This window comes from Thunnus maccoyii, chromosome 21 (assembly GCF_910596095.1).
Source record: "Thunnus maccoyii chromosome 21, fThuMac1.1, whole genome shotgun sequence".
NCBI classification, from domain to species: Eukaryota; Metazoa; Chordata; class Actinopteri; order Scombriformes; family Scombridae; genus Thunnus; species Thunnus maccoyii.
The window spans coordinates 18,030,698-18,050,905 of record NC_056553.1 but is presented as its reverse complement, the minus strand read 5'-3'; the positions used below and the strand labels follow the sequence as shown (position 1 = coordinate 18,050,905).

At 40.9% G+C, this 20,208-nt stretch overlaps 1 protein-coding gene across 1 annotated transcript; it reads left to right on the top strand.

Annotated features, from left to right (window-relative positions):
* Nucleotides 1-966: 966 nt before the first annotated feature.
* On the top strand, nucleotides 967-20,203 carry pdcd6 (programmed cell death 6). Its single transcript, XM_042400091.1, has 6 exons — nucleotides 967-1,167; nucleotides 6,647-6,708; nucleotides 14,862-14,906; nucleotides 15,978-16,136; nucleotides 18,629-18,738; nucleotides 19,315-20,203. The coding sequence occupies exons 1-6, from the start codon at nucleotides 1,085-1,087 to the stop codon at nucleotides 19,411-19,413; spliced, it is 558 nt and encodes a 185-aa protein (XP_042256025.1). The 5' UTR covers nucleotides 967-1,084; the 3' UTR covers nucleotides 19,414-20,203.
* Nucleotides 20,204-20,208: the final 5 nt, after the last annotated feature.

Genomic DNA, 20,208 nt, shown 5'->3' with positions numbered 1-20,208 from the left:
CCAACTTTCTGGTTGTAAAATTTAAAGAATTACCTTTCAAATGAAACCAGGGTAATGAACAGTAACATTTTAATTTTAGGTACATTATTTTCGGGCTTGTGTACAAATTTAGGGTTGCCTGCTAAGAGTTTAATCCATCACTGATTATTAGTTTGTTGTATTTTTGCACATTTTAAATGAGCTTGCTTTACTTTCTCTTAAAGAAATGCAGACAAAACATATTATATTACATTAGTCTATTTAGAACTATTTCATTTAGCAGAATCTTTTCATCTTGTTTCTTTCTGTGTAACTCACTGTAATTTAACTCAGAAACAGTTTTTCTTAAAGTCTCCCTCCACTCAAAAATATGTTTTTCTTCTTGTTCCTACAGTTGGATGTTTGAGCCTCACAGTGCGGAATGATGTATGTGCAGAGTTTGAAACCAGAGGGCTGTTTTCACATTCATCTGCTGAAAGTGGAAAGTTTCTCTGAGCTCGCTGTCAATCCAATTTTAAGGGGCAGGCCTGGGAGCAGGATTTGTGACATCACAACTAGTTTAGAGCCAATCCTGGTCCAATATTCAATTTACATTCTCACACACTGAGAATGGATTTTACAGTGAAGTAGGAGACATCTTGTGTATAGTAGTTAAACATTTATCAATGAACAACATTGGTACAGTCATAGCTTCTGTAATTCTAAATGAAGTAGAGGGAGTAGATGTCATTTAAAGGATTTAAATTAGATAATTAAACTTTTCTTGTGGGAAAAACCATATCAGACACAAATTATTATTCAAGGTAGAGCATTTTCTATACATCTTAAACATGTCTGGAGGAGTATCTTTAAGAATACTTCTCTGAAAATGGATACAAATAAAAAAAGACTTATAATGAGCAGCTAATCTTCAGTTTCTATTTTTACTGGGCTGAAAGGAGCGGAGCATGTGACGTCACCCTGCTTGTGGGAGGTGGTGAGTGATTGGCCACTCCTCTCTGAACGTGAACGTCTCACTGACTGAATCTAGGAGAAAACTACGGCAGGAAGAGACACAGTCTTTCCGCTCTTCCTCACACTATTTTGACAAACTCTTCCCTTTAAAATGGCGTACCACAGTCCGTACAGAGCTCCTCCGCACATTAACGCCCCTCCGGACCAGGGCTTTCTGTGGAATATCTTCCAGAGGTGAGTGGGGGGAAAGGCGGGTTGCTTCGCCCCTGTCTGCCCGGCCTGCCTCTTACTCCGCTCCGCATTGACAACCAAGCTGTCGTTGTGGTAGCGCGGAGAGGAAGGAGAGTGAGGCAGGGTGGTACCGCTGACACAAAATGTTTCATTGACAGCTCGTTTTTCTGTCTTTACTCTGTTGTCTTTTATAACTATTTGAGCTGAGAACAGAGCTCCGTTATTTGTATCTCTCAGTTGTTAGTGGAGCTTCCTGGAAATATAAAATACACAGCCTGGAGTAATTACACGTCACTCATTTGATGACATTGCATTACATTACCTCAGTAGTATCACAGAGCTGTATTTCTATTGGTGGTCAATTGTCCTTACAGACAATCAGCTGGCTCAATCTGTGAACTGTCTTCTATAGCAGTGAGAGTTTCCAAACTGGGGTCCAAGGACCTCCAGGAGTCCTTGAAAGCTTTTTTGTAACCCCTTCAGCAAAAGAGAGACAGCTCAATTCAAAATGTGTCATTTAAAAACAGAGATATGAGAGAAAATATCATGCATGACTTTTTTTTTTTTCACTGCCGCTTGTCTGTTCCTGCACCAAGTGAGCGGAGAAAAATCCTCTCAAGATTGGGTCTCCTAAAGAAAAAAAAAAAAAGAATCTGACAATTGTGAGTCTATATGACGCAGTGTGTAACTATTTATGGGAGGCTGACATGAATTCATTGCAAATCTGTGCTTCACTGCGATAACATAATCTGTCATGGGTTGTGTTATTTGTCCCCATCTTGGTGTAATAGAATCAGAGGCGGCTTTCAGCTTCTGATAGTCATCAATTACACCATACTCTGAGCCAGAAGTGTGTCAGGCAGCGAAGAAGGTCATAGTAGCAGGCAGAGAAGAAAATAGTTGATATGTTCACTGGTAATAATAACCTATAGAGTTATGTAATACTGCAGAGGATTTTTTCCTGCTGCTTTCTCACAACATTGAGATGCTGCAGGCATTGCAAGGCTTGAAACACTGTTAACGAATTATTTATGGGAGGCGCAAAACCCCTCAGAAAGCAGGATGGATCTACACATTCTGTCTCATATATATATATATATGTCTGTGGCTGTTCTCTCACTCTCGTTCACACTCTCATGATCTTTCATTCACTGTCAAGCAGATGGTACCAACTCATGACTATCACATCTGTGTACACATATGGAGTCATCGCAACTGACTCACTCATGACAAAATCACTGGACTTACAAATACAAGCAATATGACTGTCATGAACACACACAGTCATCTCTCACATGGGCATTATGCCGCCTCATCTGCTGCCTCTCTGGTGAATATCTGGCAGAGAGGTGCTGGAATTCCCTTCCGTCGGTCATGTGATCAGAGTCAGTAGAGCACTGTTGATGCAGGAGGAAGGTTTCTCAATCTCTGTGTCACGCATGCACACACACCTACCGATCCATGACTCACCGCGCCGGTGTAGCACTTATTTTTAAAATCCATTCAGCTTAAGTCACACTCTTTTTCTTTTTTTTTGTCTGTGGAATCATGACTCTGTCTTTTTTTCCGAGTGGATGTGTCACGTCTGTAGAGGAAAAAGAGCCATTCATTCTTCAGGTGTTTTGCATGATGAATGGTGAAGTTAGACTGCAGTCGTGATGTATAGTTGTATAGTTATTTTTAAAATATATTCATTCACATGACCTGACAATGGATGAATCATAACGAAGACATTCTCTCCTTTTTGCCTGCTTTCTAATGAATGATGCTAGTATGACAAAAATGTTTGCACCCAGCCCTTCAAGACTCAACAGTGCAGATTTGTTGCTATGGAAGCACAACAACAAGTTCACCCATTGTCTGCTACTCCTGGGTGAATACTGAACATTTTGGAGAGACAACAAATTCGCAGATGTTAAGTATTAAATTAGAACTTGTAGAAAGGAGATTTAGTTCATTTAGATTAAACGAGCAGCAGTTTACATGCAGTTGAAATGATCACTGAAACATGACCGGAAACAGACCAATGGTGCAATGGACAATTTAAAAAAAAAACAGATCAAGAAATTGAAAAATAGAAAAAGCAGCAATGGAACATCAGGATCTCCTCGGAGGGTTTTGCGAATTTAATTTGGAAGTTTCTCTTTTCCGCTGTGGGAGCCACCATGACATCGCCTTACTTGTTGGACGGTTTATGTGGAAAGTCGGGCGGGCTTTGTTCCGCAAGTCATATTCCAACCTGATTGCTTAATAGGAAACAGTGAAACATGGGAAAATCTGAGCAGAATACTCAACTAAACCATAGTGTTTTATGTCGTCCTGCTGTTTTACTTACAGGTTCTGTATTTGACAGAGTGAAGATGGAACGGCCAGATGGTTAACTGTCTGTGCCGCGGGCAAGAGGAGGTTTTAATGATGCTTTCACTTTTTCAGCTCGCTTTATGTAGTAAAGAAGTCTGGCGAGGTAACTTCACCTGAGGGTTAGTGAGTGAGAGTGTGAGCTAGAGGAAAAAGGGGAGGCTGGAGAAAAGGGGAGAGCTTATACTGTACACACACATTTCTTTGAGTTAATCTATCAGTGTTTGGTAAAGGTTGGGTACCCCCACTGCCTGCACCAACCCGCCCACTCCTCACCTTCGCTGTGACAAAGCTCTCCTTTATGGAGACACACTGAAAGCTGCTTTTCTCCCCAAAGGAGACCAATCACGTTTCCTTATGTTTGTTTTTATGCCTCAGCACCGGCGACAGCCTTGGTTTGAGGCATTATTTTTTTGCGTTGTCTGTCTGTCCGTCCCATTCTTGTGAACGTGATATCTCAGGAACGCCTGGAGGGAATTTCATTACATCTGGCTCAAATGTCCACTTGGACTCAAGGATGAACTGATTCGAATTTGGTGGTCAAAGGTCACTGACCTCAAAAAACACGTTTTTGGCCATAACTCAAGAATTCATACGCTAAGTTTCACACAAATATTTAATAGGATAAAGTGATGAAGTGATGACATTTTATATCCAAAAGGTCAACGGTCGACTTCGTTGTGACATCATAATGTTCTGCAAAAACTTTTCTGGCCATTATTTAACACTATAAGTCAGGAACAGAAGGAGAGATTGTGACCATATTTCACATTTGGTCGGATACTAAATCTGTGACACTAATCTTGGGTGCCCACCTTGAAACTGTGGTGATTTTATTAAATTATTTCAAAGTCTTCACTACAAATATTAGGCCTATATGAGTCTGGGCAGACATGGATGTAAATTGCAACTTGACCGGTTGGCAGAGGCACACAACTGTGAGGCGGTATTTCTAGTTCTTTATTTAGCTGGGGGAAGGTAAAGTGAGGAGTGTACACAGACGTATAGCTGAGCCAATCTCCATGTAGGAGCCACGAAGGCTGCAGACACGGTGATGTGGCCGCACACAAAGTGTCACAGCAAGGAGCGGAAAACCCAGCCCACAAAGTCAGCACTGCTGTGTTTTTTTTTTTTTCCTTTGGGGGGTTCCCCCATCTGCTCCCCTCCCTCTTCTTCTCTGGAATTGAGAGTGTGTTTGTTGAGTGAGCTCTACGTCGACAGGTCGGGCCAGGCAGGTTGCTAAGGAATAGCTGAGTCATTGGATGTTTGACTAAGCCAGATTTCATCACTGTGAGGACCGTTACTTGTGTCACCGACCAGTATGTTCATGTTTTATGTTTCTGCATCTCAGAGAAAGACTCTTGGCTGAGTTAGATCTGAGTTTTATCGTATATCTATATTTTTTCATTACCTAAAACTGCTAGATGTTGGTCAGGAGATGACAACATGTTCAGGATTTAAGTCCTAGAAGTTGTAAACGATTATAAAATACCTCACCTCACTAATCCACACTGGTGTATTGGCATTTATTTAGCCTCCTAGTAAAGTGGGTGTTTATAGATCCATTTGAGAAGATAAAGCCAAGATCAAGCTAATGGCTCCGTATTTCAGCATAATAATTTGACAGCTCATTCAAACCTTCCTATGATCTAATGTACCCGTAGATACTAAAGTGCTGCTTTCCCAACATCTTTGATGTCTGGCTGTGAGCCAACACCTCCCGAGGATAGGTGTGCACTTTCCTCCACTTCTTCCTTTTAAGACTGACAAAGAGTGAGAAATAAACTCGCTTAAAGAAGGAGCTCCCAAACCATTTACACATCAGTAACCCTGATAGTAACCTGATGCACCAGATGGTTCGTTACACAGACTCATCTGAGAAGTCGTCCTTGGAAACTGTTTGGAAAAAGGGCAGACGCTTTCAAAAAATACTTGGCAGGTGATTGGATGAGCCATCTGTCTATCACCGTTTTACCTTACGAGGCAGCTGGATTTGGCAAGATCACGAGATTATGCGAGAATCCTCGTAGGACGCTGATTGGTCTGAACCACTGGTGGTTCTTGAAGCCTGACAAGATGGATTCTCGCATGATTTTGTGATCTGGATCAAATCCAGCTGCCTCGCAAGATGTAACCCCTATAGGGCTGCAGCTAATAATCATTGTCATTATTGATCAATCTGCTGCTTATTTTCTCAATTAATACATTAATAATGTGGTTTATAAATTGACAGAAAATAATTAAAAACGACTATTATAATTTTCCAAAGCCCAAGCTGTCATTTTTAAATGCTTGTTTTGTCTGACAAACAGTCCAAACCCCAAAGACATGTAGTTTACTATCATAGAAAACAAAGAACTGTAGCAGATCTTACCACTTTGAACTGAAATGAACATAATTTTTGGCATTTTTGCTTTGCCTTAATCAACTATCAAGATTGTTCCTGATGTGTGTTCTGTCAATCAACTAAATGATTATTCGACCCACGAGGTGAAAGATACTGTTAAGATAGTCCAGTTGATTTTATCATCATTGGAAGCTCCTTTATTTCTGTCTTTGTTATGAAAGAGAGACAGACATGATGACATGTAACAGAAGGTCCTTGACCAGAAGCGAACATGGAACTTTGCAGTTATGTTCTACGTGTCTTAACCACTACACCACCGGACACCCGCAGCTTTTTTTACGTCACAAGTCCTTTAAAAAAAAACACTTACCTAAAATATTAGGCTGTTTCTTAGTTTTAGTTTCACTTATCACCTGTCAAAGATGCTCAATCTGATACTATGCATAACACTGGAAAATACCTGTGTGGTTGCCAACATTCAGTTTCACTTTGATGTCTTAGAATTCACATACACACACACACAAACACACACCTACCTACACACATAACCAGCTTGCCTGGCTGGTCTCGGGGGAACTCCGAGCTTACAAACTGCCTTGTGTGTCCCGATCATAGCACTCCATTCATTCTCAGAGGACTGTTGAAATACTAACACGTGCTCAGGGGGATAAAGTTTCAGCTGGCGAGTGCTGATGCCTGCCGCTATTGTGTGTTGGGGTTTGTGCGTGTGTGAAATGGTTAATGCAGGCGGTTTCTAATCTGTGTTTTCCTCCCTAGGGTCGACAAGGACCGGAGTGGGGTGATATCAGACACAGAGCTTCAGCAGGCCTTATCCAATGGTGCGTATCTGTGTCTGACTGTTTCCTCGTGTTCTGCCACTCCCTTTTTTTTATATCTTTCTCATGCGCTCATGCCCTCCTCTGTATCCATCTCTCAGTCTCCTTTCTTTCTCTGCCTTTTACCATCTTTAATACTCCCTCACTGCCTCCCCTTTTTTTTGATTTCTCAGTCTCCTCGCTACACACCATTGCTCTCTACCACCCTTTCATTTAAGCAACTGCCAAGCCTAAAGAGAAAATGAACTGGGATTTTATTTTTATCCCGAGTAGCAGATGGAGTGAATGAAAATGAATGGAGTTTTATTTTTTGTCGCGGTACAACAGAAAAGCTGGTGAAAAGTTTATAGTATCCCTGAGATGACAGCCAGCTCAGCACTACGGTGCAGTACGGCTGGTGGTTGAAACTGTGGGTGTGGACTTAAAAGGGTGTCGACTTTTGGAAGGTCCCAACATGACGAGCAAAGTGATGAAGTGTTTTTTTCCGTCATAACAGTTGCCCTTAGTGGAGAAATTAAAACCCTAATCAGAGTTCCAGCAAGCGGCATCATGGAAGTAGTTTTGTTTCATTAACGGAACTGATTGTTGACTAAACCTGTTCCCTGAACAGCCATTGTCCAGTCCTAGCCTTAGCAACTGTTACTGGGCAAAGCAGGCCTGTCAAGCTTTGGATTTCTCTGGATGTTGAAGCAGTTTGAATGGAGCATGAAAATAGTTTTCTTTTTCTTCTTCAAGAACAAAAGTGTAAGAAATGGGTTAAACAGGGTGTACATGAGCTGCAAACATTAGTATGTCCAGCTAACTAGCTCCTATCTACAGCAGTAATCCAGCATAATTTATCTGCACACTACATTAGTTTATGAGGATAAAGATTATGTAAAAAAAAACCCAAAAAAACGTTCACAACTAGCACATCCACTGTTGCCTGATATCAGACAGAATTGTCAATTTGTTCCACTCAATTTCCATCTTCAGTCAGAATTAGTCAACTCGGTGGAGTGGGTGGATTCAAAGGTCTGGACTCAAGCAACATCCACTGTGTAGCGTCATGGTGGGAGCTGGTCATGAATGCTACTGAATCAGAGTGTAGGCTAATGTCAGCTGCTCTGTTGCTCTTTTTATGGATTTGTGGAAGTTTACACTCCATAAACTCGCTAAACACATTGGTTAGTCCTCGTCCTAACAGCCTTTCTTCTTGTAACATTAAAAGTGAAACATGTCGTTTTAAAATAGGAACAGGAAAGCATAAATCTTATCTCTGTTTTGCTTGTCCGAGTATGTAAGCTGCGCCACGTGTGTCAGAACGAAATGATAATATCAGGACTTTTGTATGGTTCAGTAATTGGTCAGAATGCTGACTTTTTTGTTTTGGACATGCAGCTTTAGCCTTTAGTTTTTAGCCCAGTATGTATGTAGCCATCAAGTGCTACAGAGCTTTTAGCCATGTTTGTCATTTCAGCTGACAAAATCATCTACTTCTGTATGAAATCAAGAATTCATTGGTTCAAAAATTACCACAAATTTTGAATGATAAATCTACCCCAGCAACAGTAACTAAGGGAGGTGGATTTTAGTGAACGGTCAATTAAAAAATCTTGCAATCCAGCAAGGAGTGTTTTCTGTGCTGCTGAATCAGAGTTCATCTGAGAAAGATTGAAGAGTGAAACAAAAAATCAGCAGGAAAAGGACCCAGGGATAAAACCTGAGGATTACAGCTTCTGGTGATGGAAGTGCTATCTCTCTTGGTCCCCTGTAGCTCAGGAGGAGGAGGAGGAGGATTCAAACAGGATTAAGGGTTTGGTTCCCACTGGGGCTTTCTCAAAAAAAAAAAAAGTATACTTGAGATTCTGAAAGGCAGTTTGAAGAGAGGTGTTGAATAAATGATGCAGGTCATCGTCTTTGCTCAAATCCTGGCAAGTGAAGTCAATACACTTGGTTGGACTGAGATGAGCTGCCAGAGTCTAACAGACTGGTAAAATATCTGTTTTCATGGCCGCACATAACACTGCACCAGCTCCTTGACCTTGCTCTCAACGAGATAGCAGCGCCGAAATACAGTAATGATTAATGAGTTTCCTCAGAAACTGTAGTACAGGTTGATGTTTGTCTTTTCATTAAAATATAATGTGTTCCCCATCAGGTTTATGGCTGAATTGCTCTTGGAAACCTGGGCTGACTTTTTTTTTTGAACAGATTACACCCATCAGGGCACTTCAGAGAGGAAAAAAAGAAGTGTGGAAGCCACCACCAGCAGCAGCAGCAGCAGTGAAAGAAGCTGTTATCAGGCAGCGCAGTGGCTCAGGCTCAGCATACTGATTAGTGTGTGAGTGTGTGTTTGTGCATGCATGCATGCATGAGCATGTGTGCGATTTTGTCTGCTTTTATGCCAAGGGTCAGTAGGTAGCCTCTTTTGTTTTTACAGCCTTGGCGTGTTTGTGTGCCCTTACGTGTATCAGTATTGTGTATAGGTGCACCTCGCTGTTCATGTGCGTGCAGTGTACGCCTGTGAACAGCAGGTTTCCCAGTTCAGTCTCCGCCAGTTCATTAGCTTCACTGTTATATGAAACAGAGCCAGTGAAGCTGAAAACATACTGCACTCCATCCTGTCCTGCAGTCCACTCGCTAAAGCCACCAACCCTGCCCCTGTCTGTCTGTCGTCGCTTCATGCTGCTTTTATTTACATCAGTTTCACACCATCAAACAAGCTTTTTCTACCTTTCACTGTTGTCTCTCCAGACCTCCTTTTTTTTATCATCTACCTCTTCGTTTCTCCTCTCCTCTCCTCTTTTACTCCTTGTCCCTCAGGGGAGCAGAGTGCAGAGACTCCTAGAGGCTGAGGAGGAGGAGGAGGAGGAGGAGGAGGCTTTGCTGTTGCTGTTTACTCCTCTATCCTGCATGTGCTGTTTCTGCATCACATTTTCTCTCTTATTCTTATCTCTCCTCTCAGTGTGCTACCTTCAATCCCTCACTCTTTGCGTCTCTGATATCTGTCAGCCTTCCTTTCTCTCTCCTGCTTCTGTCCTACTTTGCAGAGATGTCCATTATAAAAAGTCCTCTCATCTTTTGCTGAATTTTTACTTTTTTTTTTTTTTTTTTCAAAGTGAAAAAACCCGCCAACATGGTGGGTGGGATATTTTCAATTTCTAACCCAGTTTCTCTTTTATCAAGTATGTTGATGTTTGTTGTTACAGTAAGATGATGTCACTTTTTCTATTTTTTCCATGACTTTTTAAGATGGACTTCCTCTTCTCCTCTCCTCCTCTCCTCTCCTCTCTCCTCCTCTCCTCTCTCCTCCTCTCCTCTCCTCTCCTCTCCTCTCTCCTCCTCTCCTCTCCTCTCCTATTTAATCTCTCCACATTCCTCAGGAGGATATGGCACAGGCTCAGTGCCTGCCGTGCCCTCTGTGTGTTTGTCCTCTCTCACTCTAACTTTTTCTCTTTGTCTCTCACCCCTTCTCCCTTACTTAGTCCCACTTTTCCTACTCTCTCTTTCTCTCTGTTTATCCTCCCTCTTCTCTTCTCTTCTCTCTCTCCACCTCTCTCTATCAGTCCTGGGCGTGACAGTGTATCATCCTTGATGAGACACTGATTGGCTCTCTGCCTCTGAAGTGTATGTGCATGTCTGTGTCGTGCGTATGCCTTCAAGCTGCGCCATTTGCTATAAATATGAATTTTTTCTGGCCTCACTTCGCTCAGCAGTGAGTAGACATCACACCAACAAGCCGTCCTGCTCCTCCACTCCCCTGCGCGCACAGATTTATACTCCTACTTGAGTTATTTATTTAAGTGTGTAGGAGCAGTAATAGCGACTAAAATTGCTGACATGATTGAGAGGGCGCACACTTGCTGTGCAGATTGCAGAATTGGCTGAATGGCAGGACTCAAGGAGCTCATTCAACAACCCTTACCTTTACACTTCTGTATTTGTACCGTTTTGTTAAACCCGGTTATACTGGAATCATATTAGATTGGCAGTGAGTATTGATTTTAGTTTGCCAGTGTGGAGTTTTTCAGTATCTCCTCCCTGTTATCAATCTGCAATTTCAGTCAGAAGCTTTATGCATTTGGTGTGTTAGCAAAAAAGCTATTTTTAGCCAATGGTCTGAGGCACCAGTTCTGTTTATGAGTGACCGGATTCCTGGAGTGAAGCCTGCTGGTCTGTGTCACACACATCACTATTGTCCAGCATAAACCACAAAACCAACAGAATGACAAATGAGAATGATCCTTCATCTAATCTATTGGTTTGGTGACTGATTTTAATGTTTTATGACACATGTGAATGGTTTTGGCTAAATCCTGGTGTTTCCAGATATCGTGTATGTGCTACACAATCTCAGCGGACGCAGAAATAAAAAGCAGAAGCTGAAATTCAAAAGAAAATCCAACGTATGATGAAGGTGATGACGGTGACTAGGGTTATTTTAAGAATGATGGTAGTAATTTATTTTCATCACCTGGTGGTCTTTTTCAGTTGGACAGGATGTAGCTTGTGTTTGTTTTGGTTAAAATCTTTGAAACTACTTTGTGCAGTGTACAGCAGAGTTGTGTGTAAAAGTTTGTGTCCGTATGTGCTTTCATATGTCAAATGTGTACGTACAAGTGTTTCACTGAGCTCCAGCACAGCCGTTATGTGTATGTGTGTGTGTGTGTGTACACTGTGGTCAGTTTGGCCTGTTTTTCCAGCAGCCTTCCTCTCTCCTCCTCCTCCTCCTCCTCTTCCTCCTCCTCCCCCCTTCTCTCTCTCTCTCTCTCTCTCTCTCTCCACCTCACCACTGGCAGTTGAGCTCACCAGTGAGAGAGCCCAGTGTGCGTACTGGACAGAGGGTGCATTGTCCCGGTCGGCCAACAGGCAAACACACAGATGCACACAAGCATCTTAACCATACTGACCACCTCACACTGGGCAGCCGCAGTCTGTCTGGCATACTTTGGTGACCTCACAGCTAGCTACGGGTGTGAAAAGTGTGTGTGTTAGCAGAAGAATCAGTGTGGCTAGAAAGGTCACAGCTTGTTCTTTGCTCTGTCTTTAGTCATTTTTCTGGTGCCTCTAATGCTTGACCAACATTTATTCAGATGCTTCTAAAGGATTTCTGATGTGTGTTCTCTTCATCTTGAAGATTTAACTTCACTTTGTTCTTCTTAACTTCCTTAAGTTTCATGATCTTAGAGATAATAGTCAGCGTTACATTTAATTTTTTAGACATTTGTTATTTGATTTCTTACATCAGATCTCAGCTCATATACAGAAACTTGTCTCACATAAGATTTTTTCAACCGTTAAATTAAATATGTGCTGGCAGTTAGATTAATTTACTTCAAAAAAATCAGGCTCAACGTGCCACCAAATGGATTAAATGAACAGAAGATGTTAATTTTGTATGCTTGTCTGTATAAGAACTGACACGTCATCAGAGGGGAAAAAACGCTAAGTATAAAAGCACCACCATCACCAAATTACAATTCATCCAGAGGGAGACATGAATGTCTAAACCAAAGATATTTCTGTAACGACCAAAAGTGGTGGACCAACCAACAGACTGGCATTGTCATCCTTAGTCACGTTGCTAGTGTATTGCAGCGTTGGTGGAAGGATTTACGCCAAAAAGCATTTACAGACCGACTTTTAATGCACACTGGTGATCAGATGTGGTGTAAAGTCTCATTGTGAAAACATGTAACACTACAGTTAGTGAAACACTTTCCAGAGCCACTGTATAGTTATCAATGAAGAAAAGAGTTTTGTTTTACTCAATAAACTTGTAGGAGACATGAGGTTTGACTCATTGACTCCACTGCAGTGAATAAACGTAGCAGTTACTCTGACTTGCTTCCACAAAATTGGTCTCACGTCAATACTTTTATGATACTTTATGTTTGTTGCTTTAGATCAGCACTCCAATAGATAGTGTAGAAATATGGATTCTGGCTCAAACCCCAGCTCCAGTAAGAGCCTCAGGCCTGATCCCAGAACAGCTCCACCCTCAGTCCCAGACAGCCTCTCACATCAATAAACCAAAGCAAGGAAGGGGGAGGAAATGTCTGGTGTCTGAAGCCAAATCTTGTTTTGTACGTCTCTTGTGTCCCAAAATCTTTGTCCAACTCACCAAACTTCTAAACTAATTTCTGCTGCTTTTACAGTCAATTGAACACCTGATATGGATTTTTTCCAAGCGAAATCTAAGTGAAAATAAATAGGCGAGAAAACAGAATCTCCCAAGTTCACTTGAGCTCACAGCCTTTTTTTTTATTTAGATGAGATTTATTTCAAAACACCTTATCTAAGCTCTTATGGCTCTTGCTGCAAACTTGCTTACTGCTGGCATTGCTAAACTGCGGAGGGAAATCAAAAATAAGCAGTCAGGAACAGCAGTGTGAAACAGGCTCAACGCTACGCCAACTAGATGGTAAAATTCTGCAGATGCTCCTTTAGGGTCTGCAGATAGAGAAAAGAGGAATCTTAGGTCAGCAAAAGTAGGCTAGCTAGTTCAAGTCACTGCAACAAAAACTTCACTGCAAATGTTATTTTTCTCCTCATCTCTTGTCTCCGCTTTTTTTTTCTTTTTTTTAAGCATTTTCTCATCTGGCGATCTCTCATTCACTCTTTATTTCTGGCTTTGAACTGTCGGCCTCTGTAATAAATTGAGTTGGTGAGTCAGCAAGGATTTAGATGCCCTGATAAATCTCAGTGTCTCGAGAGGTGACTGTGTGAAGAAGGCTATAAAGTCTAAACACCCTGCTTACCTAAAGGCCCTATCAGTCTTTTCTTACCATATAAATGGCAGGTTTATTCACATATAATTGAATAGTTTTAAATATAGATGAAAAGTAAACATTTTGTGTGTATCTTAACACTAACATGGACTGTATGGCCAATACAGTGCACTCATATGTTGTCCACTTCCTACTTAATGTAATTCATGTCATTTGGTGAATGCTTTTATCCTCCACTCTTGTCAGTGCGTTATTAGTGTGGGTGGCTCCTTCGGGAACGGAACCTGACCCCTGTCCTTCATTTTCTACACTGCTCATTTCTACTCACTAACATAATATTATCCAATACAACAGAGGAAATGATTTACAACTAAAATATTACAGCAGACAGTAACCAGAAGATGGATGATGGATCGTCCCTAATTTTGGCAGGCTTGCACTGGCTGTCTTATTGTTTTAAGATGTCAATCACTAAATGTCTTCTGATGAGACATAGCCGAAGACCAAAAGAATGATCTCTCTTGATCACATCAACAGTAAATGTCTCATTACTTCAAGATTATCAGAGCATCAGAGTAGAGGTGGGCCACCATGCCTGAAACAAATACCATCTCCATTATGATTAATCACCTTCATGAAACAAACATAAACCTTATAAAGGAAAAAGAGCAAAGGTGCTTTTTCACTCAGCAAATGCCACAAATGTAATAGCTACTGACGAAATCAGTGAACTAATTAGCAACTATTCTTGTAACTAAATTTATCACAATGAGATGCATCAAGATCTGGGTGGCTCACCACCTCAGCTACATCATTTTGTGATGGAAACCCTGTCATAGTCTGTGCCAAACACTACGGTGCCGTCTCTTTGTCCCAGAAGCCAACATGGCAAAAATCCAGGTCATTCAGATAATATTAATATTTTTGCTATCACTATATTTAGATTAACACAGCCATCATATGTTATCCCAAGATAACAAAGTGATTAATCAATGAGTAAATTATAGTATAGCTCAAGATAACAAGATTATAATTTGTTATCTTAAGATAATAAGTCTAAAGAAAATAAATACAGGCACCACAAAATGTATTTATCTTGAGAAAATGTTATGATTAAGCTAAGAAAACAGTTTATTTTCTCACATAATGACACATTTAAGCTGCGAGCTCAAGACAATGGTTCAAAAAAAACATTACATTACATTAACCACAGCTACTGTCGGCTTCTGTCCTTGGCTTCATAAATCTCTACTGAAAACTTACTAAGCTTACATTCTGTCATGATTGTCACCTGTGGAGCTTTATGACCTACGCAGGTTCTTCTGTCTTTAACTGCTATATAAATAAAGCTATTATAAATATGTTCTGTTCTTTCAACAAATTGCCCACCAGTCTCAGTAGGCTGGTTGTTATTTATTTAACTGGTATTCTTCTGTCTCTCAGGCACATGGACTCCTTTCAACCCAGTGACAGTCCGGTCTATAATATGTAAGTAACTGCTAACGGTGACGTGCCCGGCTCATTTTTACACAACTGACCTTTGTCCTCTAGTCTGTGCAAGTTGTTTATTTGCATCCTCACCATGACAACCGGATAAATTCATTCAGTTTTGAGCAATTTAAGGGCAGAGACAGACTTATCTTTGGCATCGCTGACTGCTGGTCTAGTGGAAACCTGCAGCCATCAATAAAAGGAGGAGAAGGAGAGAGTGTCTGCGAGGAAATGGGAAAGCTTGTCACAAAAGGCAGCTGCTGATTGCCTCAGACTTTAATATTGATCTGTTTACACTCTTAAGATGATTGCCATATGCAGTTGAGGCTAAAAACTTTAAACTCAGCAGTGTAGTTGAAGATTAGGTTGGCTGCTTTTTAAATATACTACTGTAAGTCAGGCTGTATCTCAACACACACACACACGAAACTAAACATATTTTTGTTTATTTGAATTTATATCCCTTTTAGAATCTGAAATAATGTGGCTAATTATTTTTTTTTAACTTATTTTCTAACTTCTAAATCATTTAAAGCCCCTGGTACATTTCAGTCACAGCTTCCATTTTAAACAAAAATATGTTAAAAATGTCTTTCTCAGGGTCTCATATGTACTTTGTTCCTGTGTTTGTTGTGTGAATTGCAGAGTAAATCCCTGTAATTCCATCGCCTCCCCTTCCCACTGTACCATACGCAGTAAATCCATTGTTTAATAGTCCCCCAGCCGAAAGCATATCCTGTGATAACACTCCCTTTGTCAGGAGGTAATTGGATTGAACCGCATGGGGGTGAGGAGCGGAGTATTGGTTGTGGGGATCAAGCGGTTTTCTTTCTGTGTTATAACACAGTCTTATGGACAGGAGTTAGTGAAGTGTGAGCAGTCTCTTTCTGACCCACGCTCCTCACTCCACTGTTCTCCGACAACCCTTTAAAACTACACCATACTGGCTTTAGTGTCACGGGATTAGTCCCAACTTCAATTTCCAGGCTTGTGTGTATGTGTAGCAAACAGTGAATACAATATGAGCAGTAAGACTTTATCCCCGACCCCCTCCCTCTCTCCTTTTAGCCATGTTTGACAGGGAAAACAAAGGCGGAGTGAACTTCAACGAGTTCGCTGGCGTGTGGAAGTACATCACAGACTGGCAGAACATCTTCAGGACCTACGACAGGGACAACTCCGGCTTCATCGATAAGAATGAGCTCAAACAGGCGCTGACTGGATTCGGTGAGCAGCAAAGTATGCTTTGATATATGAATTTGTATGTGGTGGAGGGCTCCGTTGGCTGTCTCTGGGACTGTCCTTTCCCTGAGTCAAAAGGTCAGATGTAGTCTTTTCAGTAACTCTGTGTGTGTTTGGATCGACTCATGTAGTACATAATGTAAGAAAGTTTCAGTCTCACCGTCATCCATCTAAAATGAAATCAAATCTAAAATCCTCATTCAGTGCACAGTAGCAGTAATGGTTCAGACAGAGCTAACATTATTCCACAGCAAACTACATTTTAGTGAATTTGATTTTTTTTTATATCATTTTTATGGTAATGAACCAGAATTTACAGATGAAGAATTGCAACATATTGATGCTGATAGAGGATTAGAGAGCAAACACGTACAGTACATTCAGAAAGTATTCAGACCCCTTCACTTTTTTCACATTTTGTTATGTTTCAGCTTTATGCTAAAATGCAAATTTATTAAAAAGGAAAAACTGAAATATATTGACATAAATATTCAGACCCTTTGCTATGACACTTGAAATTTAGCCCAGGTGCCTCCCATTGCTCTTGATCATCTTTGAGATGTTTCTAATCATTGTTTGGAGTCAACCTGTGGAAAATATAATTGATTTGATGTGAGTCATGGCATGATCCTTGCTTTAGGCAGCTTATTTGATTTGATTTGATTTGATTGACATCATTTGGAAAGGCTCACAGCTGACGATGCATATCAGAGCAAAAACAAAGTCATGAGGTCAAAGGAACTGCCTGCAGAGCTCAGAGACAGGATTGTGTCAAGGCACAGATCCGGAAAAGGCTACAAAAGAATTGTGTTGCATGAAGGCTCCCAAGAGCACAGTGGCCTCCATAATTCTTAAAATGGAAGAAGTTTGGAACAAGCGGGACTCTTCCTAGAGCTGGCCACCCAGCCAAGCAATCGAGGGAGAAGGGCCTTGGCAAGAGAGGTGACCAAGAACCCGGTTGTCACTCTGGCTGAGCTCCAGAGATCCTGTGTGGAGATGAGAGAAACTTCCAGAAGGACAACCATCACTGCAACACTCCACCCGTCTGGGCTTTATGGCAGAGTGGCCAGACAGAAGCCTCTCCTCAGTGAATGACACAGGAAAGCCTGCTTGGAGTTTGTAAAAAAGCACCTAAAGGACTCTCAGACCGTGAGAATCAAGATTTTCTGGTCTGATGAAACCAAAATTGAACAGTTTGGCCTCATTCCTAAACATCATGTCTGGAGGAAACCAGGCAACGCTCCTCACCTGCACAATACCATCCCAACAGTGAAGCATGGTGGTGGCAGCATCATGCTGTGGGGGTGTTTTTCAGCAGCAGGGACTGTTCAGGGTTGAGGGAAAGCTGAACAGAGCAAAATACAGAGATATCCTTGATGAAAACCTGGTCCACAGCGCTCAGGACCTCAGACTAGGCTGAAGGTTCACCTTCCAACAGGACAATGACACTAAGCACACAGCCAAGACAATGCAGGATTGGCTTAGGGACAACTCTGTGAATGTCCTCGAGCAGCCCAGCCACAGCCCTGACTTGAACCCAATCAAATCTCTGGAGAGACCTGAAAATAGCTGTCCACTTACAGTCCCCATCCAACCTGACAGAGCTTGAGAGGATCTGCAGAGAAGAATGGCAGAAAATCCCCAAATCCAGGTTTGCAAAGCTTGTCGCATAGTACCCAATAAGACTCGAGGCTGTAATTGCTTCCAAAGGTGCTTCAACTAAGTACTGAGTAAAGGGTCTGAATACTTATATTAATCAATATTTCAGTTTTTCCTTTTTAATAAAATTTGCAAAAAATTCTAAAATCCTCTTTTTGCTTTGTCATTGTGGGGTATTGAGTGTGGACTTATGAGGGAATAAAATGAATTTAAATGATTTCAGCATAAGGCTGCAACATAACAAAATGTGAAAAAATTGAAGGCGTCTGAATACTTTCTGAATGAAGTGCATTAGCAATATATCACAATATGTTACAGTTTTAGAATAACCTCTTGGATTCACTATGACAGACTGATGTTGCAGTATATTAACTTTGGGTGAACCGTGGTTGCCTTTTTTATACTGAATGAGGTTTGTGGATTTGTCCTCCGCTAATTAGAGCAACTGTGAAAGCTGCAGATTTGTGTGGACTAAAATATAACAGAATAGAAGGAATTTAAATCGCCTTATGTGCTACATCAGTGGAAAGTTAAAAAAAACACTGTTCAGTCTGTGTTTGACCTCACTGCTTTCTACATTTCTTTACGAATCAATTTAAAAAAATCACCATTCAGTTACATTGCAATACATGACCAGACCTCTTTGTACTTGAGACTTTTTGGCCCAGCACTGTGAGGAGCCTCAGCTACTCAGAACAGGGGCTTTGAACTGTAATGAGGTCATGTTTGATTTCTCAAGGGTGTGTAGGGGTCCATAAACAAGAAGTTTGAGTCTATGTCCAGTATGTAGTTGACGTCCTTTTTGCTGTTGTGTGCAGGCTATCGTCTATCAGATCAGTTCTACTGTACGCTGATAGAGAAGTTCGACCGCCAGAGGAAGCAACAGGTGGCCTTTGATGACTTCATCCAGTGCTGTATTGTACTACAGGTAACAGACAAACTGTATACAACATGATTTATTCTATTTCTTTCCCCCCAGATGTATACGCGTACTGTAAAGGAGTAGAGGATGTCCTTTGCTCACATCACAACAAGGCTACTTTTATATTCATAAGATTCACAGAGCAGTTTTTAATTATACACATATGAAAAATACATCACAGCCTTCCCTTTTAGATTATTAATCTTCTAGCGAAGCTCCACTTCAGGCTGTTTGTTCCTTTTCACTAATTTCACACATGCAATTATAGTGGAAGCAGCCATGTGTAACTGCAGCTCTTTCCTAATAGCTAGAGCAGCTCTTCGGGTACAGTATGACAGTCATGTAACAGTGTTTGAAGTGCCTTGGCAGTTTTTATTTATGACATAATATTAAAATAAATGCTGTATATCCATACCATTACACTGCAATATATGGATATCTCTGTTACTGGAGTATTTTCTTGAAACACTGCATATTTAAATTTCTGCATCCGGAGACTTTGGAGCAATGAGAAATTAGTTTATGCAACGATGATTCCTAAATTAAAGTGCAATTAACTATTATTGCTCCTCCTATCCACAGAGGTTGACTGATGTCTTCAGGCGATATGATACAGACCAGGATGGCTGGATCCAGGTTTCATATGAACAGTATCTATCCATGGTCTTCAATATAGTATAACGCACGCGGATCATCACAGAAGAGCACAACTGGACACAACCGTGCCAAAGCTAGAGGCACCTCCCGGATGTCTGCCACAGTGGACACTACAAGATTTTTTTAAACCTCATTTTTAGCCCCAGTCGGGCTGTCTCACACAAATTTATATAATTAATACAATGAAATGAGACAAACCTTTAAGTTTTTACTGAAGACAGCATTTGTTTTGAGGTGAAACTGTAATGCTTGATGTATTTAAAAAAAATCTTGTAGTGTTTTGTTCGACGACCGATCTGAACTATGTCTGTGTTGGTGACTCTGGGTTATTATGGACACATCTGTCTTTCTGTCTGTCAGTCTGTCTGTTATTGTCGATAAACTTTTTAATGTCTTAACTTTAATTGATACAATTAAAAAAAAAAAAAAAAAAGAACTCTGTTGAGAGTAAAATGATGCATTGTAAATATGATTTAAGATGCATTGCATGCTTTTCAGGGAAATTTAGCCCCATGTTGAAGCATGCTCTACCTTTCTCTTGTCTTTTTCCTCAGCTCTATTTTGCTCAAAGCCATGTTTACAGATACTGTGAAAGCAGGTGATGTTCTGCTTTGAGATTCACTGACATGCCAGCTTACATGCCATATTTGTATAAACTTATTTTTAACAGCAAATCTTCAAACGTTAGAACATATAATTTTTGGTAGAGGGTAAGCATAACGCCTTTAGTATGGCTTATTTTTTTGTGCATGATGCCTTAAAATGTGTAAAAGAGACACAAAAGAGAAATCTTTTATTAAAAAAAAGAAAATCATGTGG